At 53.7% G+C, this 16,442-nt stretch overlaps 8 protein-coding genes across 8 annotated transcripts; 6 read left to right on the top strand and 2 right to left on the bottom strand.

The window, feature by feature from the left end:
* Positions 1 to 977: 977 nt before the first annotated feature.
* A1O3_02328 (uncharacterized protein) lies at positions 978 to 1,879 on the top strand (the record flags this gene model as incomplete). The annotated part of the gene is made up of 3 exons (XM_007732469.1): positions 978 to 1,254; positions 1,305 to 1,418; positions 1,506 to 1,879. The coding sequence occupies 3 exons, from the start codon at positions 978 to 980 to the stop codon at positions 1,877 to 1,879; spliced, it is 765 nt and encodes a 254-aa protein (XP_007730659.1).
* A 217-nt stretch (positions 1,880 to 2,096) lies between these two features.
* A1O3_02327 (3'(2'),5'-bisphosphate nucleotidase) lies at positions 2,097 to 3,158 on the bottom strand (the record flags this gene model as incomplete). The annotated part of the gene is made up of 1 exon (XM_007732468.1): positions 2,097 to 3,158. One exon carries the CDS (start codon positions 3,156 to 3,158, stop codon positions 2,097 to 2,099), a length of 1,062 nt encoding a protein of 353 aa, XP_007730658.1.
* A 2,122-nt stretch (positions 3,159 to 5,280) lies between these two features.
* A1O3_02326 (uncharacterized protein) lies at positions 5,281 to 6,900 on the top strand (the record flags this gene model as incomplete). The annotated part of the gene is made up of 1 exon (XM_007732467.1): positions 5,281 to 6,900. The coding sequence occupies one exon, from the start codon at positions 5,281 to 5,283 to the stop codon at positions 6,898 to 6,900; it is 1,620 nt and encodes a 539-aa protein (XP_007730657.1).
* A 439-nt stretch (positions 6,901 to 7,339) lies between these two features.
* A1O3_02325 (uncharacterized protein) lies at positions 7,340 to 7,813 on the top strand (the record flags this gene model as incomplete). The annotated part of the gene is made up of 1 exon (XM_007732466.1): positions 7,340 to 7,813. The coding sequence occupies one exon, from the start codon at positions 7,340 to 7,342 to the stop codon at positions 7,811 to 7,813; it is 474 nt and encodes a 157-aa protein (XP_007730656.1).
* Positions 7,814 to 8,509: 696 nt separating this feature from the next.
* On the top strand, positions 8,510 to 10,159 carry A1O3_02324 (uncharacterized protein; the record flags this gene model as incomplete). Its single annotated transcript, XM_007732465.1, has 2 exons — positions 8,510 to 8,536; positions 8,585 to 10,159. The coding sequence occupies 2 exons, from the start codon at positions 8,510 to 8,512 to the stop codon at positions 10,157 to 10,159; spliced, it is 1,602 nt and encodes a 533-aa protein (XP_007730655.1).
* Positions 10,160 to 10,572: 413 nt separating this feature from the next.
* A1O3_02323 (uncharacterized protein) lies at positions 10,573 to 11,287 on the top strand (the record flags this gene model as incomplete). Its single annotated transcript, XM_007732464.1, has 2 exons — positions 10,573 to 10,819; positions 10,908 to 11,287. The coding sequence occupies 2 exons, from the start codon at positions 10,573 to 10,575 to the stop codon at positions 11,285 to 11,287; spliced, it is 627 nt and encodes a 208-aa protein (XP_007730654.1).
* A 619-nt stretch (positions 11,288 to 11,906) lies between these two features.
* A1O3_02322 (3-oxoacyl-[acyl-carrier protein] reductase) lies at positions 11,907 to 12,707 on the bottom strand (the record flags this gene model as incomplete). The annotated part of the gene is made up of 1 exon (XM_007732463.1): positions 11,907 to 12,707. The coding sequence occupies one exon, from the start codon at positions 12,705 to 12,707 to the stop codon at positions 11,907 to 11,909; it is 801 nt and encodes a 266-aa protein (XP_007730653.1).
* Positions 12,708 to 14,429: 1,722 nt separating this feature from the next.
* On the top strand, positions 14,430 to 16,187 carry A1O3_02321 (uncharacterized protein; the record flags this gene model as incomplete). The annotated part of the gene is made up of 1 exon (XM_007732462.1): positions 14,430 to 16,187. One exon carries the CDS (start codon positions 14,430 to 14,432, stop codon positions 16,185 to 16,187), a length of 1,758 nt encoding a protein of 585 aa, XP_007730652.1.
* Between the last annotated feature and the right edge of the window lie 255 nt (positions 16,188 to 16,442).

The following is a 16,442-nucleotide window of genomic DNA, read 5'->3' as shown; positions in this document are numbered from 1 at the left end:
CTACTTTCCTGGCAATCAGTGTGGCCGACTTCACTCACTAACTTTGTCCAGAAGCCGATGAGGCCCCTTCACCGATAAAAACGAGACAGTGACTCCCGGAAGAATTGGGTCGTTCCAAATGCACGCATCCTCCCCCACCGCCTTGCTTTGACCTCGAGAATTTGACCTCACATCTGACACCTCCGAGAGCACTGCGGGTGATAGCGCAACAACAATCAACTTTTGGCACAAACAAGGCTCGACACAAGCAATGGATACCTAGGAGGATAAGTCAAACACTGCGTCTATCGTATTCACGACCAGGAAGGCTGGCGGGCTGGGCATATAAGAGACATGGATTGAGACTGTGAGCCATTATCTGCACATTGTTATTGTCGACTGGCTCCTTGAGTCGAGTCCCTGCCCGTTTTGCTAAATTAGCCTTATCATATCAGCTCAGCATCCAAGTCATTCGAGTAAGCAGTTGGCCAGGGTCGGAAGTCGGAAGTGTCTTGCGAGTCTTTTGTGCCTCATTACAGCGTAGGAAACCATATGGAGATCTCACGCATGCGCATGCGGCAGGATCCCCTCCTTGTAGATTATCCTCATCTGCTCCAGCTCCATTGACTTCTGGCCCTTACAGTTCTTCACAGCCAGAGGAAATTATGGAGGGTTGCAAGGTAATTTCGACCTGGAGTTGCGGTGGACACAGATCCAAGCCGGCTTGACATCTTGAAGCTCGGAAGGTAGACCGACCAGCCTTACACGTGACATCTCGGTCCAGACCGAATCGGGACAGCTGCGGACTTGCACAAATTAATGTTGCGTTCCTCATGCAATGGACTTCTACAAGATGCGTTGACGAGTGGAACGCAACAACGCTCTCGGCCTGGAAACTGATCACGCTCGGAACACAATAGAGGACACAGAAATGCGTTAGCGACCGACAGGATCAGCTCTCAAGATCAGCATTCTCGAAGGCATCACACCTCTTCAACATGGCCTGCCCCGGCCTGCAATCCCCTCTCCGCCAACTCGTCCGCAATGCAGGCCGCTCACGAGAGGTCCCATCATTCCTCGTCCCGGCTCTTTCTTACAGCTGGACTTCCCGACACAACTCGACGCTTGCCCACGTCCCTCAATCACGAATAGGCCGGACGCCAATCAACGTACCACCCGAGGTGTCGTTACGGTTTTATGAACTGCCAAAATTGAATGCACGGAGTAGGAACCCAGACACACCGACCACTGCGGTGGAGGTCAAGGGCCCGTTGGGTACGAAGTGACCGCGAAGAGCTGGAGGAGACACTGGCTGATTACAACAGGATCAATGACCGTTCTGCTACCACCGTACTTGAAAGCCGAGCACGACGAATTCGCGAACAAACTCAATATCAGCGTCAGCGATGCGGCGGAAAAACATCAGCGATCAATGTGGGGTGAGTTGGACCCTGCCGCTCCATCCTGAGGGAGGTCGGATGCATTTCGAGTGATCTAGTACTGACACCCGAGCCTTTCGATTCTAGGCACAATGCGCGCTCTTGTACAGAACTCGGTGTCGGGAGTCTCGGAAGGCCACCTGTGCATATTGCGCCTGGTGGGCGTGGGGTACCGTGCGACAGTGGAAGACTCGGCCCTCACAAAGAAAGCCGCCTATCCGGGTCAGAAGTTTGTCAACTTGAAGCTGGGATACGCGCATCCCGTGGAGATGCCGGTGCCCAAAGGTGTCAAGGCCAGCGTGCCGCAGCCGACGCGGATCCTGCTTGAAGGATGTGATAAGCAGGCCATCATGCAGTTCGCAGCCGAGATCCGCAGATGGCGGAAGCCGGAGCCGTACAAAGGCAAAGGTATCTTTGTCAATGACGAGACGATACGGCTGAAGGCGAAGAAGATCAAGTAGTCAAATGGATGGGCACTGCTCAGTCCACAGGTGCAGAAATGCTAGGGCATGGTTGCTCTGGCCGCGGACCATGTACTAATCAATCAATTGTAACTCTTTTATGTCATATAACCTGTCCTAATCCCGTGTCCCTATTCGGGAGGCTTTGCCTACTCTTCATCGACATCATCAAAGGGATCCCCTGCGGTCCGCTCTAGTGCCATGATCGTGTGGGGGTCTATTTGGCATCCAAAACCTCGCGTACAGCCTGGAGAACTTGGGGGTGGACATTGGCAGGCGCCGCGACAACGCCTTTGTTTTCCGTGAGCGTCCTGCCTAGCCCGAAGTTGAGTCTGCTGCCAGTGATGTCGGTGACCTGGCCGCCGGCCTCACGGACGATGAGATCACCGGCGGCATGGTCCCAGATTTTCTCGACGTAGTCTTTGCGCACGGGCAGACGAAGGTAGAGGTCGCCGGCGCCGCGGGCAACGGAGCCGTACTTGGCCTGACTGTCCATCTGGACGGGCTTGCGGCTGATGCCGAGCTTCTGGGCGATCAATGCGTTGTCGCCCTTTGAGCTGTGGCCGGGCTCGACGCTCTCGCACATGACGGCCTCGCTGACATCCGAGATCTGGCTGACGTGGATGGGGTGGCCGGGGGTGACGGCGCCACGGGTGAGCGGTTGGGAGGTCGCGCCCTGGCCTTGCACGGCGGCGAAGAGCACGCCTTTGCCCTCTGCATCAGTAGCGGCGGCGCCAATGCCTTCTGTCAATAGCTCCCGGTCGTCCACTGGCAGGTTCGGGCAGCCCAGGACGCCGACTTTGACGTCCCCGTCCACAATGAGCGCCAGACAAACGGCGTACTGGCCGCCGCGGAGGAATCCCTTGGTACCGTCGATGGGGTCGAGCGCCCAGATGCGCCCTTTGTCCCCGCCCGCGCTGTTGCCCATGTCGATGGCATCGAGCATCTCTGCTTCCGACTTGATCGGCCCGCCAAGCAGCGCATCGCTCTCAGGGTCGTCCAGCTTCACGTCTTTGACAAGATTCCAGATGGTCGAAGAGAGGTCTTTCTGCTCTCGAAGCGACGATGCCTCTTCCTCGCCCACCACTTCGTCCGAGGGGAAGTTATGCTTGATGGCCGCGATGATGAGCGCTTGCGCCCCAAAGTCGCCTATAGTCACGGGCGATTTGTCGTCTTTGGACACGGTGCCTTTTGCTTTCTCGTGGAACACCGCCTTGGTGAGGATGGCCGCTCGGACAACCGCCAGCTGTGCGACTTTGAGTTCCTTCTCGTACGCCATTCTGGGTTTCTGGTGGGTGTCTGGGAAGGCAGTACTCTTGTGAGGACCACGACGGCTCGTGCTCGGAGATCCTACGGCCAGTGCTAAACTTGAATGCAGAGATCTGACGCCAAGCCTGGATATGATGCTGGTGGGGTGGAAGTGCGAGGCCAGAACCGCCAGCTGAGGGGGCGGAGATGCCAGAATGAGGGCGATGATCACGACGCCGATCGCGCAAATGAGTCCAAGAATGCGTCTGTCTGCTCTCATAGAGTTGTGATGGCTTGTAATTGCTGATAATCGCCGCCTGGTTGAGAAAACAGAATGGAAGTAAAACAATATCAATGGTAATGTCCGATGCAGTGCAGGGTTTGACTTGGCAGGCGTACTTACCCTGGCATGTTAGGTACCATAATACTGTACTACTACTCCGTATATCTCAGGTGATTGCATTATGGCATGGACAATAATGTACTTCTGCTATAGAAGGCCTATCGTGCATGCAGGGGATTCGCCTAATCTCTTCCTTGTGCGCCCAGAAAACCGTCTGTGATCACGCCATGCCAAAGAAAGGAGGAGATGCCCAAGGACCCTTCAGCCCAGCCTTAGCCCCCACCAGGAGAATCCCCCGGGCATTCAATATTCTTGAGGCTGGAGAGTCTGCGGCACGGGATGCTCTCGTCCTGAGTTGAGTGGCAGGTTGAATCGTTCGAGTTCGACGGTTCGATCACTCGGGCACAAACCACACCAACACTACGGCGTATTACATGTACATGTACTCCGTACAGCTCCAGCGAAGTACAAAGCACAACCATCCTTGCACACGCACCGCATCTTCGGCGACTAGGACATTATAGAAACGCCTGTGAGAGGGATCAAAACACTGCATTGACCAAGGCCTATCTGATGTCCGGTGTTTTATTTCTATAAACAGATTAACGTTGATAAATGCTCCCTAGCCCTAACCCAAGCCGGGCCGAATGGTGCCTCCTCAAGCCCTGGAAATGTAAGTGATTTAGGCCAGGAATCCCCCAGTTGCGGGCTTAGGGCCTGCTCATGCATCGCCCCGTTTCCCGTGTGACCAGGTCTGCACAGCGCAGCCACGAGAGAATATGGGCTTACTTAGTATTGGGCGATGTGGTAGTCCACCATCGATTTGATCCTTCGACTTCATGACACAGCTTCAGGCTGTCCGGTTTCATCATGATCATCGAGAATGTACCCAGCCGAGTCGCCCAAACGGTGGAACCAAGATGACTGGCGGTCGAGAAGATAAATCCTGCGCATACTTATACTTTTCGAGATCGACAAAGCCCGATAGATTCCATATTCGCGGGACTGCCGTTCGCTGGATCCAGATGGTAAGTTATTAATTCAGCAAGAAGTCCCTCGTGGTCCTGGCAACGGCGCCTTAGCCTGGCAGCGCACCCTATGCGAATACAGTGCCTGCTAATCCATATCCTGCTCGTGAAAGTGTGATGTATGCTGGAGAGGTTTGCACATCACCATCCCACCAAGGGACACAGCAGCGGGGACGTTTGAAGGGGTGCTGTCGTCGTCCTAGGTCTCGGTCGCGGTCGCGGTCGCGGTCATCCTAAGATAGATCAAGGATGGACCCGTCGAAATAGAATTTGACTTCTGGGTGACTGTAGGGAATTGGGTCCGCAAGGTGAGATGCATGTCAACTGGGGCGGGGATGGCGATCGAGGACTAGGGGAGGGAGGTCGTTGTCTTGAAGTCTTCCAGCAGGTGACAGGTGACTTGCAGGCACGCAGTTGGGCAGTGGTATCCGTACTGTAGCACCGACTATCAGTGGTGGAGCGAAAGACAGGCTAACCCCTCTACGGAGTAGTGAGTCCTACGCGGTGTTTGCTTGTCCGTATCCCGTATCCTGTCTGTGTATCCCGCGTTTGCTCCAACTACAGTATCCGTACACAGTGCGGACGCATTTGCACCTGTTCATCTGGATGCTCTCCCACCGCGAACTACCTGTCCGCCTCCGTGTCCGGACCTACATAGGACCTTGACAGCCATGTTTACCGCCTCAGTAAGTTCTCTGTCTTTCTGCTCATCTGCTTCTTCCGCCTACCTGAAGGCCCCCATGCCTCTACCCCGCCATATCACACTCTTGATGAAGCCTGCCATGTCTCTGTTCCTTTTGCACACCCCAGCTTGTGCTCCTGATGCTGGGTTTGTCGACCCCCCTAGGCAGGAGCAGGAGATCCCAGCCACAGCAACTACGTATGAGCTAGACTCGCTGCTCGACTCACGACGGCCGGAGGAGTGCGAATGCTGTGGCCGGAAGAAGCGCCGGGGGTCATTTGACGCATATCCTGACAACCCTTCTCGCCCTGTCCTCTCTCGACGACCTCATCCTCCACACTTACGGGGCTGCAAGCTCCTCGTTGCTGCTTTGTTGCATTTCGCGTGTTGTGTTCGCTCGCGAAGGAGATATCAGCTATTAACTCGTTATCGTTACCACAAACAGAAGAAACCATATTCCTCGATCTCGGTTCACGTGGAACAACTGACCTCCGAAACCTACGACGAAGACGATCTCGCCGGTGTCCCCGATCTTCTCGAAGTTGTCAAACTCCAAGCTACCGGCGCGCAAGAAGTTGCTCGAGCCTTGAGGAAGAAATTGAAGTATGGCAATGTCCATCGACAACTGAGGGCGCTTACCATATTGGATGGGCTTCTGCAAAATGGTGGATCTCGGGTACAACGGGCACTTCTTTCAGACGGACCGCTCCTGGAACGACTCCGGATAGCTGCCGCAGATCCAACATCTGATCCGGACGTGCGATCCAAGTGCAAAGTTCTCTTCGGCCAGTGGGTGGCCAGTTCCAAAGACAATCCAGGTCTTGAGGGGGCCAAGTCCCTGTACAATCAGCTACCCAAGACCCACAAGCCAGTCCAGCAGAGGCGAGAACAGAGCAGAGTCCTCCGAGAGACGGAAGAAGACGTACAGCGCGAGCAGGAAGGAGAAGTAGCAAGGAGCAGATCTGATAGTTTTCAGAGAGTTGGAGAGCCTTCCAGTCCCACAGTACTGCGCAAACAGAGTTCGCCAGTCGCGTTAGGCCAGTCGTCGACGTTCGCGGCCAAGAAGGTGAAGAAGGACAAAAAAGGCAAAGTGAAAGGGTTCGATCTTGAACGGGAAAAGCCCTCCATCTTACAGTCAATCGCCGCCTCCTCCGTCGCCTCCACTGGCCTCACAAACGCCTTGAGACTGGTCAATCGAGAGTCGCAGCGAGTTTCCGACAATCCTGAAGTATTAAAACGATTCGAGACGTGCAAACAACTACGGCGCCAGATCTTACGATACATCCAATTTGTCGAGTCTGAAGAGTTCCTTGGCGGTCTGATACATGCTAATGAGGAGCTGGTCAATGCACTAATGGCCTTTGAAGTTTTGGACAAGTCTGTGGACGACGACTCGGATAGCGAGCTGGAAGAAGCACAGCATCTAAGTAGGCAAGCAGCCCGAAACGAGCAAGCCGCCAGCCGTGACGCAGAGAGAATGGTTGCAGGTCTGAGCATCTCCAGCCCGCCCAAGCCTCCACGGCCCGGTCCAGGACATATCACCCTGCCTTCACCGCGGCCAACATCCAACTGGAGGGCCAAACAGGTTGAAATGGATAGCGGGAGCGATAGTGATGTGGACGACGACGATCCCGACGATCCGTTCGGTGATAAGAACGCGATGAATACGCCGGACCCCGAAGCATTGGGTAAGAAAGGTTACACATGGCGAGAAGTATAGGGTCTGGTACGAGAGAAATGATCCCAGTGGGCTCGTAGGATCTTGCAACCAGCTTATCAGGCAGAGACCCCCTCGCGGGCACGAAGCTATGAATCTTGATGAATCTTGAAGCGCATAAGATAGAGCTGTTAGTCTACCTTAGGTGCAACCCGCTAGATGATTTCTTACTTGAAATGGATATCTTCCGTCACCACCGTGAAATTGGATATCTTACGTCAATGGCTTTCTTACGTGAAATACAATCCTCCGCGGTAACTATATCAGTATCGGACGTACTCACACTAGTACCCCGCCCCTCGGGTGTCAAAGACCTCGGGTAGGTATACGTTCCCCCCGAGGTCCTGCGCATACTGGATGGACGCAGTATATTTTCAAGAGAGCGAGAAATCAGAGTAGTTGTCTCTTCCCAGATCCTCCAACCACATAACCGCCTGTCGCCATGACCTCACGAGACAACTATACCGCCGCCAATCACTCAGCCATCCCAGACAATCTGGGGCCGAGACTTTCGGCTTTCTTCCGGTCCTGGGATGATGCACACACACAAGACCACGCGTATTTGAATCTGTTCGCGCCAGACGCCAAACTGGTCTTTGGGCCAACACCTTCTGTAGGCCGCGATGCCATCCGTGCCTTCCGAGGCGCCATGGTGCATCCAACGAATGGCCCAGTTGTTAGTCTTCAGCACACGCTAGAAAAGGTCTTCGTCGTCGCCGGAGGTGCTGGGAATGGGCGGCAGGAGATTGTTCTCACTGGATCGATCTGGTATAAGCTGAAGAACGGACGACGAGTGGATGCGGACTTTGCGAGCTCGATGGTGTTTGCGGACAACGGCCAAGGAGAACTTCAGGCCAAATTCTACGAAGTATACGTCGACTCGTTGGAGTTGATAACTGCGATCAAGGAATTGTAACGAAGAAGCGGCCTAGCGGTGGCACGAGAGCGTGACGAGCGAAGGAGATGCGGGAAAACGACGAAGCGGTGGTCCACCCAAATGTGCTGCTGGTGATACCGTAGGTGACCATCACTTTGTTCTGGTGATGTTACATCTCAACTCTGGCTTGGGGCCATACCTCGATCTGCTTCCAAAATTCGGAGATTCTTAATCGTGTTGCGCGACCTGTTGCTTTCGCCGTAGAGTTGGGATGACTGCCGGTCGTTCATGTTTGGCTCAACCGTGTGTCCAGACGCCCGCTGTGCTCCTGCCTGCTACATCGTGCATAGCTCTTCCACGGAGGCCAACACCCAAACCAGCGGACTCCTGGAAAGCCGCCAAAGCAGGAGTCGCTCTTTGTCGCGGACGGTGAGACTGACATGGATGCGGTGGAGGTAGCCATACAATGGATCCCCGCCTCGAGAGACGACCACAGCCTATGACGCACTCTGATAGGTGGTACACTGCCACCTGCGGTCTTCGGAAGTCCTCTCTTCTTTTTGCCCCTTCATGAATACCTAGGTAAACTCGACCATCTTCACTAAATATGTCATATGTCTCTCTCTAGCTCTGGCAACACACCGACGTTGCGGTCAACATCTCCTTCATAAGTTCCACAAAGTATCTTCCTAATCCAAACATGACTCCGCCAAAGAAAGATCCTGGGTTTGAGACATGGACGGCTCCGCACCTGAGATCGAGGTCAGCCACTTTTCTCATTCGCCTGTGCCATTCGCTAAGCCCGAGTAGAAATTACGACTAGCTTACTGTCCTCCTCTAGATGATGCCCTTTTCTACGGTATCGCTTCCGATTATGACCTCCCCCGGGACCGCGAGATCTTGACTAGAGTGCTTGACAGTTTGAAGACCAGTGCAATAGAGCAAGAGGATGCAGAATTCGATCCATCAGGGACAGGAGGATCTCGACTTATAAATGATGCTACCGGCACCACCAGGTCAAGCCCTGAAGAAACAGTGTCCAACGGAGTCACAAGCATAACAACTGGCCTCTCGGATCTGAGATGGCAGGTTTCAGACAACCTGGGTCATGATCTGGAGGATTCTACGTCCGAACAAAAAACAGCATGGCTTCAACGGTTGTTTCCTGACATTCCTGAGCGCGAGCTCACCGATGTCCTCGGGAGTCACGAAGGCTCTCTCGATAAGGCGACTGACGAATTGTTAAACCTTTCTTTCCTCAGACAGGAAGATGAGGTATTCCCTGCCGAAGAGACACCAGTATCGAAAGGTATTGAGGCATTTGCAGAAGAGTCACAAGTGAATCGCAAAGGTAGAAAGAAACGGAAGACCCGCCGCCATGACGCGTCCGGGGCGAGCTCTACCCGTTCTGTCATGCAGGGTCCAGCACCCAATCCCTCCAATGTGTGGGCTACGATGTCTGATGATGTCGACTACATATGCTCGAGGACAGGCGTTCAACCACAAATAGTAAGATCAGTATATCATGCAAACGGGGCTCGTCTTGGGCCAACAATCTGGGCCCTGGCGAAGAAAGAGGGCACAGCATACGACAGCCTTACAGAAGTCGACCTCATAACTGAGCTTCAAATCGCTGAGTTTCAGGACGAATTCGAGCAAGTGCCAAAATCTCAAATATACGGTCTCCTAATTCTAGCTCGACATGTTCCCTCTGCAGCCTATGAGCTTCTGAAGACTATGACAACATCTACAGAGAGCCATTCTCCCGGAAAACTGCAGGTAGCTGCTCAATATGCGCCTCCGAATTTGAAGGAAAACGAACCTTTGTCGAGCTCCACACCATCGCCTTGGACGACTGCGAAACTTGGTAGTAGCCGAGTGACCGCGGCATCCTACAGACTTGCTGCGGGTCAAAGCTTCGAGCAAGCCTCTGCTGCATACAGAAGAAGCAAATCTGATCGTCTTTATGGAGGGGTCGCCGCGTATCATTCAGAGATTGGTCGCGAACGAGTCAGGACGGCCAAGGCACTCCAAGCAGCTGAAGCCGACTCGCTTGTGGCAAGGCAGTCTTCATCAACAATGCTCGACCTTCACGGGGTAAGCGTGCAGGATGCTGTCCGTATCACCGCCACCAGAGTACATGAGTGGTGGGATAGCCTAGGCGATGCGAAATATACCACTGGCGGAGGTGGTCCCCTCAGAGCAGGTTTCAGGATTGTAACTGGAGTTGGCAGTCACAGTAAAAATCATGCTCCTAAGATAGGACCCGCGGTCAGCAAGATGCTGATCCGAGAGGGATGGAAAGTTGAGATTGGACATGGAGAGTTGATTGTGAAGGGCAAGAACCGACGCTCGGGCGATCTATCTGGAAAGGATGTAAGATGACTTGCAAGCTGTGTGAACCATGTAAGCAGAAAGTGGCATTTTGGGTATAGGCAACGCTTGCTCCTGACATGCCCAATCCGACACCAAGCCACAAGCATGATTGCTAGATGCAATCAGGCCAATTCCAAATCCAAATCTCAGCCTCGTACCAGCGTGTATTTGTGTGAAATGATGATTCCGGAATCAATTCTCCGCATCTCCCCAGCCTGCCCAATGATCGTCGGCCGGAGATGGGGCCGGCCTACAGTATGTCATCATTCTCGCCGCCGGAGCGGGAGGTGGGAGGTGGGAGGTGGGAGAGTCAACTTTTGATGAGGCGATCGATGCCTATGACCATTTGTTCCATTTATAATATTTCAACCTTTATTCCAGTCGTTTCCCTCAAGCCGAGGTGTATTTATTCCTCGCCTCATATGCGTCTCCCACGATTCTCGAGCATCTTTCGCACGTTCTTCACCTTCAGTAACGCAACAGCCCGACTTCAATCACTACCACGGGCCACCGCCAGCTTCGCCCCCGTCCATCGCGCCATTGTCTTGAATTCCATGCCATCGATCCCTTTCTTGGGCTCTCTGTTTGGCACATCTACCTCTGCATCCCAAAAGATGTCGCACCCAGATTCCAGGTCGGATGATGAGTGGAAGGCCGTCTTGAACCCAGGTAACGAACATCCTTGTCAACCCCCCCCTCCCCGGCCCTCTTCCCCTCAATATAAGGTGCATTATGTTAACACGGCTTTGCATCACAGAACAATTCCGTATCCTTCGTGAAAAAGGCACCGAGCCCCCCTTCACCGGCGAATATGACAAGCACTACCCATCCGAGGGCGTCTATACATGCGCCGGCTGCAACGCACCTCTCTACAAGGCCAACCACAAGTTTAAATCGGGCTGTGGCTGGCCCGCGTACTTCGACAGCCTTCCTGGCGCCGTGACGCGACACACAGACAGGACCTTCGGCATGGAGAGAACGGAAATTGTCTGTTCGAACTGCGGTGGGCATTTAGGCCACGTTTTCAAAGGCGAAGGTTATCCTACACCCACGGACGAGCGGCATTGTGTCAATAGTATCAGTCTGAAGTTTCATGAGCAGGAGGACAAGGCAGCGGGGAACGGCGAGGCAAAATGATATGTTTGATATGTATCCGAAATGCGTCTCGACTGCTGTTGTGTGTAATTCACCTAGGACATAAGATACGAGGAACACCAGAAAATGCCCTTTCGCGTCCAGTCTGTCTGCGCACTTCATATTTCGCTTTGGATGGTATCTGAGCAGGTTGGTCCTTTACTCAAGGCACCGCCCCGGCGTAAGCTTGAATGTGCTTTGGGAGCAATATTGCCGGTCACCCTTAGGAAGACTCTCCCTTCATTTTAGGGACAGCCTTCAGAGTTCGTCATGAGGTTGATTAGACCTCGGGCGGTGACAATGGCGGATTAAGTCGAGAGGCGTTCTAGGGACATGATACGACATGAGTTGAAGACGCTCCGTTGACGTTTTATTGACCAGATTTCATCTCGTTGTCGTCAATGCTGTCCATTGGGATCACCGTCAATAATCTATCGTGCTGTTTATGTGTGACCTTTCCACGTTGTTATAATCCTCTCAGACCAGGCCGTGAACCTGTAGTTGATTGATGATCGACACGATGGGGTCATCAAAGGACGACTCGGACCCGTCAGGTATATGTCGTGATGTATCTACCAATAGCATTCGATAATGGCGACCAGATTTGTCCTCCATGGCTGGCTCAACGTACGGCAACATAGCCCCCGTCGACTGGGAAGAGCTGACCTGTCATCCAATGCGAGGCGTCACTGGCTAGGAAGACTAGGACCGGCGCCAGATCCTTGGTTGGATCTCCCAGATTGCCTCCAAGAGGAAACTGTTCCTTCAAGAGCAGCTTGTGACGCTCCAACTCGTCCGGGGAGAGCGCGTCGCGAAATGCGTCGTACATGGGAGTGGCCACATAGGGCAAGACAGCATTGACTCGAACATTGAACGGGCCCCATTCTCGAGCCACGCTGCGAGTCCAGGTGTGGACGGCGCCTTTCGACATGCCGTACAGACTGTTGTGATGTTCGGCAGTCAGGCCTGCTTCCGATCCAAAGTTGACGATGGCGCCACCTTTGCCTCCCTGTTTCATGATGGCAAAAGCCGTCGCGTTGGTGTAGATGGTGCCCCAGATATTGACCTTGGTGATGCGCTCCAGAATGTCCTGTGGAGGGTCGTCGGGAGCTGCATGTCTCTGGTAGCCAGCCACATTGAACATGGCGTCGAGGCCGCCCATGTCTTCGGCGGCCTGGTTGAACGCCTCGGTCACCGACTCTTTGGAAGAGATGTCCACCGGGAGATACGAGACTTTGCCTGGCCCGGTTTTGGACGCCTCGGCCGCTACCCGAGCTCCCAGCGAGTCGTTCAGATCCATGGACGTGACGATGGCTCCTTCGGCGGCAAATGCTCGAACGACGCTTTCGCCGATGCCTTGGGCTCCGCCGGTGACAATGATCCGTTTGGAGGCCAGTTGGCCATTGGGAGCCAGACTCGACATTTTGATCAGCCTCAACCTTCCCCGTGCAGTCTTGTATCTTGATGCCTGGAAGAGCGTGCGAGACACCAAGGTAGCTTGTTGAAAGAGCATGGTTTCGGTTTCACTTTCACAGCAGCACAAGCTTCTAATACTAACACAACATCGGTCGGGTCCATCTGGAACGTGCACTTTGGCCTGTAGCCAGATTCCAAGTGGGGAGTAGATCAGTGATTGTGCTATGCGAAGGTCAGACCACGAAAGACTTACCGGTGGCCAGTACCAGCCTCAACCGGGAGCAGGGTGGGGACAAGACCATAATTATGATGATAGCATGACTTGTAGTAAAGGAACCAGAGGTCTTGGTGCTTCGCCTAAGAACTCCGTATGATCCGATGTTCATTGTTGTTGCTGGTTTCCATCGCTCTCACATGACATAGGGTGGTTGACTCAGACCGCATTTGGACTAATTAACCAGGTATGTCCAATCAACATGCTCCCTGGTACTCTGTACTCCGCACTATACTCCAATAGTACTATATTAGGTATATCTTGTACACGAGGTCATACAGTGTATTAGGTAGTTGCCTGAGTATGAGACCTCAGGTAACTGTAGCACGTGTCCTCCAGATACCAGATAGCTCGCAGCCATCACCAGCAGAGATGATCAGCTAGTACATATACTGGGACTGGTAGTCTTGGGCTTGTTGTCAGTTACAGATATGGTCAATCAATTGCGCTGTCCTGTGATCAAACATGTGTCACGAATGGTTCCGCGAGGTTATGGGTTTGAATAGAGTTTGCTGATACGTGGAAGGACAAAGGGATGTAGTATACCAAAGCAGTAGCGGAAATGTCAGAACGAATATTGTCAATGCAAACTCAGGTCCCATGCAACTTGTAAATGAAGTTGACTAGGAGAAATCATGGAAGACTATGAAACATGAATTAATATATCAGGCAGACAAATGAGACTCGTACTGATACTGATACTGATCTGTCGTGCGCCGTCGCGTTGTCTTTAGACCAGACCAGATCGCAGATCACGGCGCTTTTTTGACTTTCATCCTCTCATTTGATCTGCCGCTCCTCGAGCTACCTCTGATGTTGGGATCCGCCTGGGCAGAATCCGCGATCCTGACACCTATGTAAATGGAGGGAAGTCATGATAACGGTCCAGATAGGGCCGCTGTTCGAGGAGGGTCGCCATTGTGCAGGAGCCCCTAGTCCGAAATGTCTGAAAGGAGATTCGTACTTTATCAGCTTGGAGGCCGAAGTGAGAGTCAAGAGGGACCCAAAGGCGATCGAAAGCTCGAAGGCTGGAAAGTAGGGATCCGTCGGGACGCCACCAATCTAGAAACATACGATAGAGGATGAGTGTGAAGGTGAGCAAGTTGAGCGAGGTGAGCAAGGAGAGGGAAGCTGCCAGTGAGTCAGTTGGGTTTACATCCATCCGTAAAAGCGGCGCGGCCAAGCTATGCTGGCTTCGGGTCGGCCATCTGCCATCTGGCGATTGCCTCCGCTGGCCGACTTCAAGGTTGACCGTGAAATTGACTGACGTCTCTAAATACCGTGTCCCCAACAATCATCCATTTTCTGGCAGCCCCTAACCGCATCCGCTCCTGACCTGTCTTTGATTCCAGCCAAGTGTCCAACCTGAAGTCCTCATCCTCTATCTCCCACCTCTCACCGCAATCCCCGACGAGCGTGCGTGCTTGAACCCCGCGGCCTGTTACATTGTGTTCGATGTCGCGACGGCCGTCTTCCGACAGGGCGGCACAGAATGCACAAACCTTGAAGGCCCTGGTAAAACTTGAAGGGAATAAGGTGTGTGCCGATTGCAAGAGAAACAAACACCCACGATGGGCGAGTTGGAATCTGGGCGTTTTCATCTGCATCCGATGCTCAGGCATCCACCGAGGGATGGGCACCCATATCAGCCGCGTCAAGTCCGTCGACCTCGATGCCTGGACAGATGAACAACTGCAGAGTATACTAAAATGGGGCAATTCACGGGCGAACAAGTACTGGGAAGCAAAGCTGGCGCCTGGCCATGTGCCATCTGAAGCAAAGATCGAGAACTTTATACGCACAAAATACGAGTCCAAGAGATGGGTGATGGATGGTCCTATGCCAGATCCGTCTTCTTTGGATGCAAACGGTGACGATGATACACCCCTAAACATTGTCCAGGAGAAGGCCAAGCTCGAGAGATCAGCTTCACAGCGACAAGCATCGACCCAGCCGCCACCACAGCCTCGTCCGGCGGCAAATGTGAACCTCTTTGACGATTTCGCCCCTCCTCCGCCAGTGAGACCAAATACTGCAGACATCCCCACCAAGAGGCCGACTCAAACTGGGCCGCCAGCACCGGCCCCCAGGGCAGCGCCGAAACCGCAGGATTCACTTCTTGGACTGGACTTCTTCGGGAACACACCATCAGCTGGTATCGGCCGCCCTTCGAGTGCGGCGTCTAACCCCACCCAGTCCACAAATACCAGAGGTGACTTGAAGAGCTCGATCCTGTCGTTATATGCAAGCGCACCCAAACCTCAACCTCAGCATAACCGTGAACCATCATTTGGTGGAATGACAGCGTCTTCAGCCACGAAACAAGATGCCTTTGGAGGATTGGCTGATGCCTTTGGCGGGATCAGCTTTACCGACAGTAACACAACGAAGCCGACATCTCCAACGCAATCAGCATCCGCATTTTCGGCTTTTGGCAGCATGATCAGTCCAGTTCCTGCGAAGGCGACTCCTTCGGCACCACAAATCACTTCTCCACCACCTTTGAGCGGTGGGGGCTTCTTCGACAGCGTACCGTCAAAGCCTTCCGCTCCCAGACCGACTGTCACTTCGGCTTCAGCTTCCAACGGACTGGATTTTTCCTTCACGCAGAAGGTCACGTCTCCTCAGCCAGCACCGGTGCAAGCGGCACCTCCGAGGCCGACTGCCACGTCGGTCCCGGTCGACTTGTTTGCAGCCGAGGAGTTTGGTGGGTTTGCCAGTTCCATTCCTGCTTCGCCGCCAAAGCCAGCACCGCCTAAGATTACTTCCCCTGCTGGCGCGTCTGTAGCCCTGAATTCTCCCTTCAATTTGTCTTCACAGCCAACACCCGCACCCGTACCCGCACCCAGACCAGCGGAGCAACCCTTCAAAACTCCAGCGATACCTCAGAGCAGTGCAGCCATGTTTGATCCGTGGGGTTCGGGCAACGACAGCAGCCCTTGGGGAGCACCGGAACCAGCACCTGCAAAGCCAAGTGCACCCAAGGTTGAACTCGGGAGACCTCCGGCACATATCACACCTAATGACATCTCTGGAGGATGGGCTGAACCCATATCAACCGCAGGGAGCAAGCCTGTTCAACAGCCAACAGTGACCGCAGATGAGGACTTCGGAGGATGGACCTCGGCGCCGACACCAGTGGCAGCACCCCCCAAAGGGACTAGTAGTGGCTTTGGAGGTGCGGCCGATCCATTTGACAATCCGTGGGGTTAAAGAGCGATGGCTACGATATGATGTCGAGAACATGACGATGGACGGAGGGGCTCAGGTGATTATGCAGCATGAACATTTTGGTAGATCAAACGTCTAGAACTGTGCCGTCCCAGGCAGTTGGCACTGGCGCAGAGTACTCCGTATTTTGACACAAGTCCGATCCTGGCTCCTTACTCCTTAGCCTTTGGTATGGAGTCCATGATAGTGCTGTGTTCAGTGTTCACTGCTCGTGCTGTCCCAATGCCCATGCAAGCT

Source organism: Capronia epimyces (assembly GCF_000585565.1).
Source record: "Capronia epimyces CBS 606.96 chromosome Unknown aczIQ-supercont1.2, whole genome shotgun sequence".
Taxonomy (NCBI): domain Eukaryota; kingdom Fungi; phylum Ascomycota; class Eurotiomycetes; order Chaetothyriales; family Herpotrichiellaceae; genus Capronia; species Capronia epimyces.
Note: the sequence above shows the minus strand (reverse complement) of the source record. Positions and strands in the feature narration are given on the sequence as shown.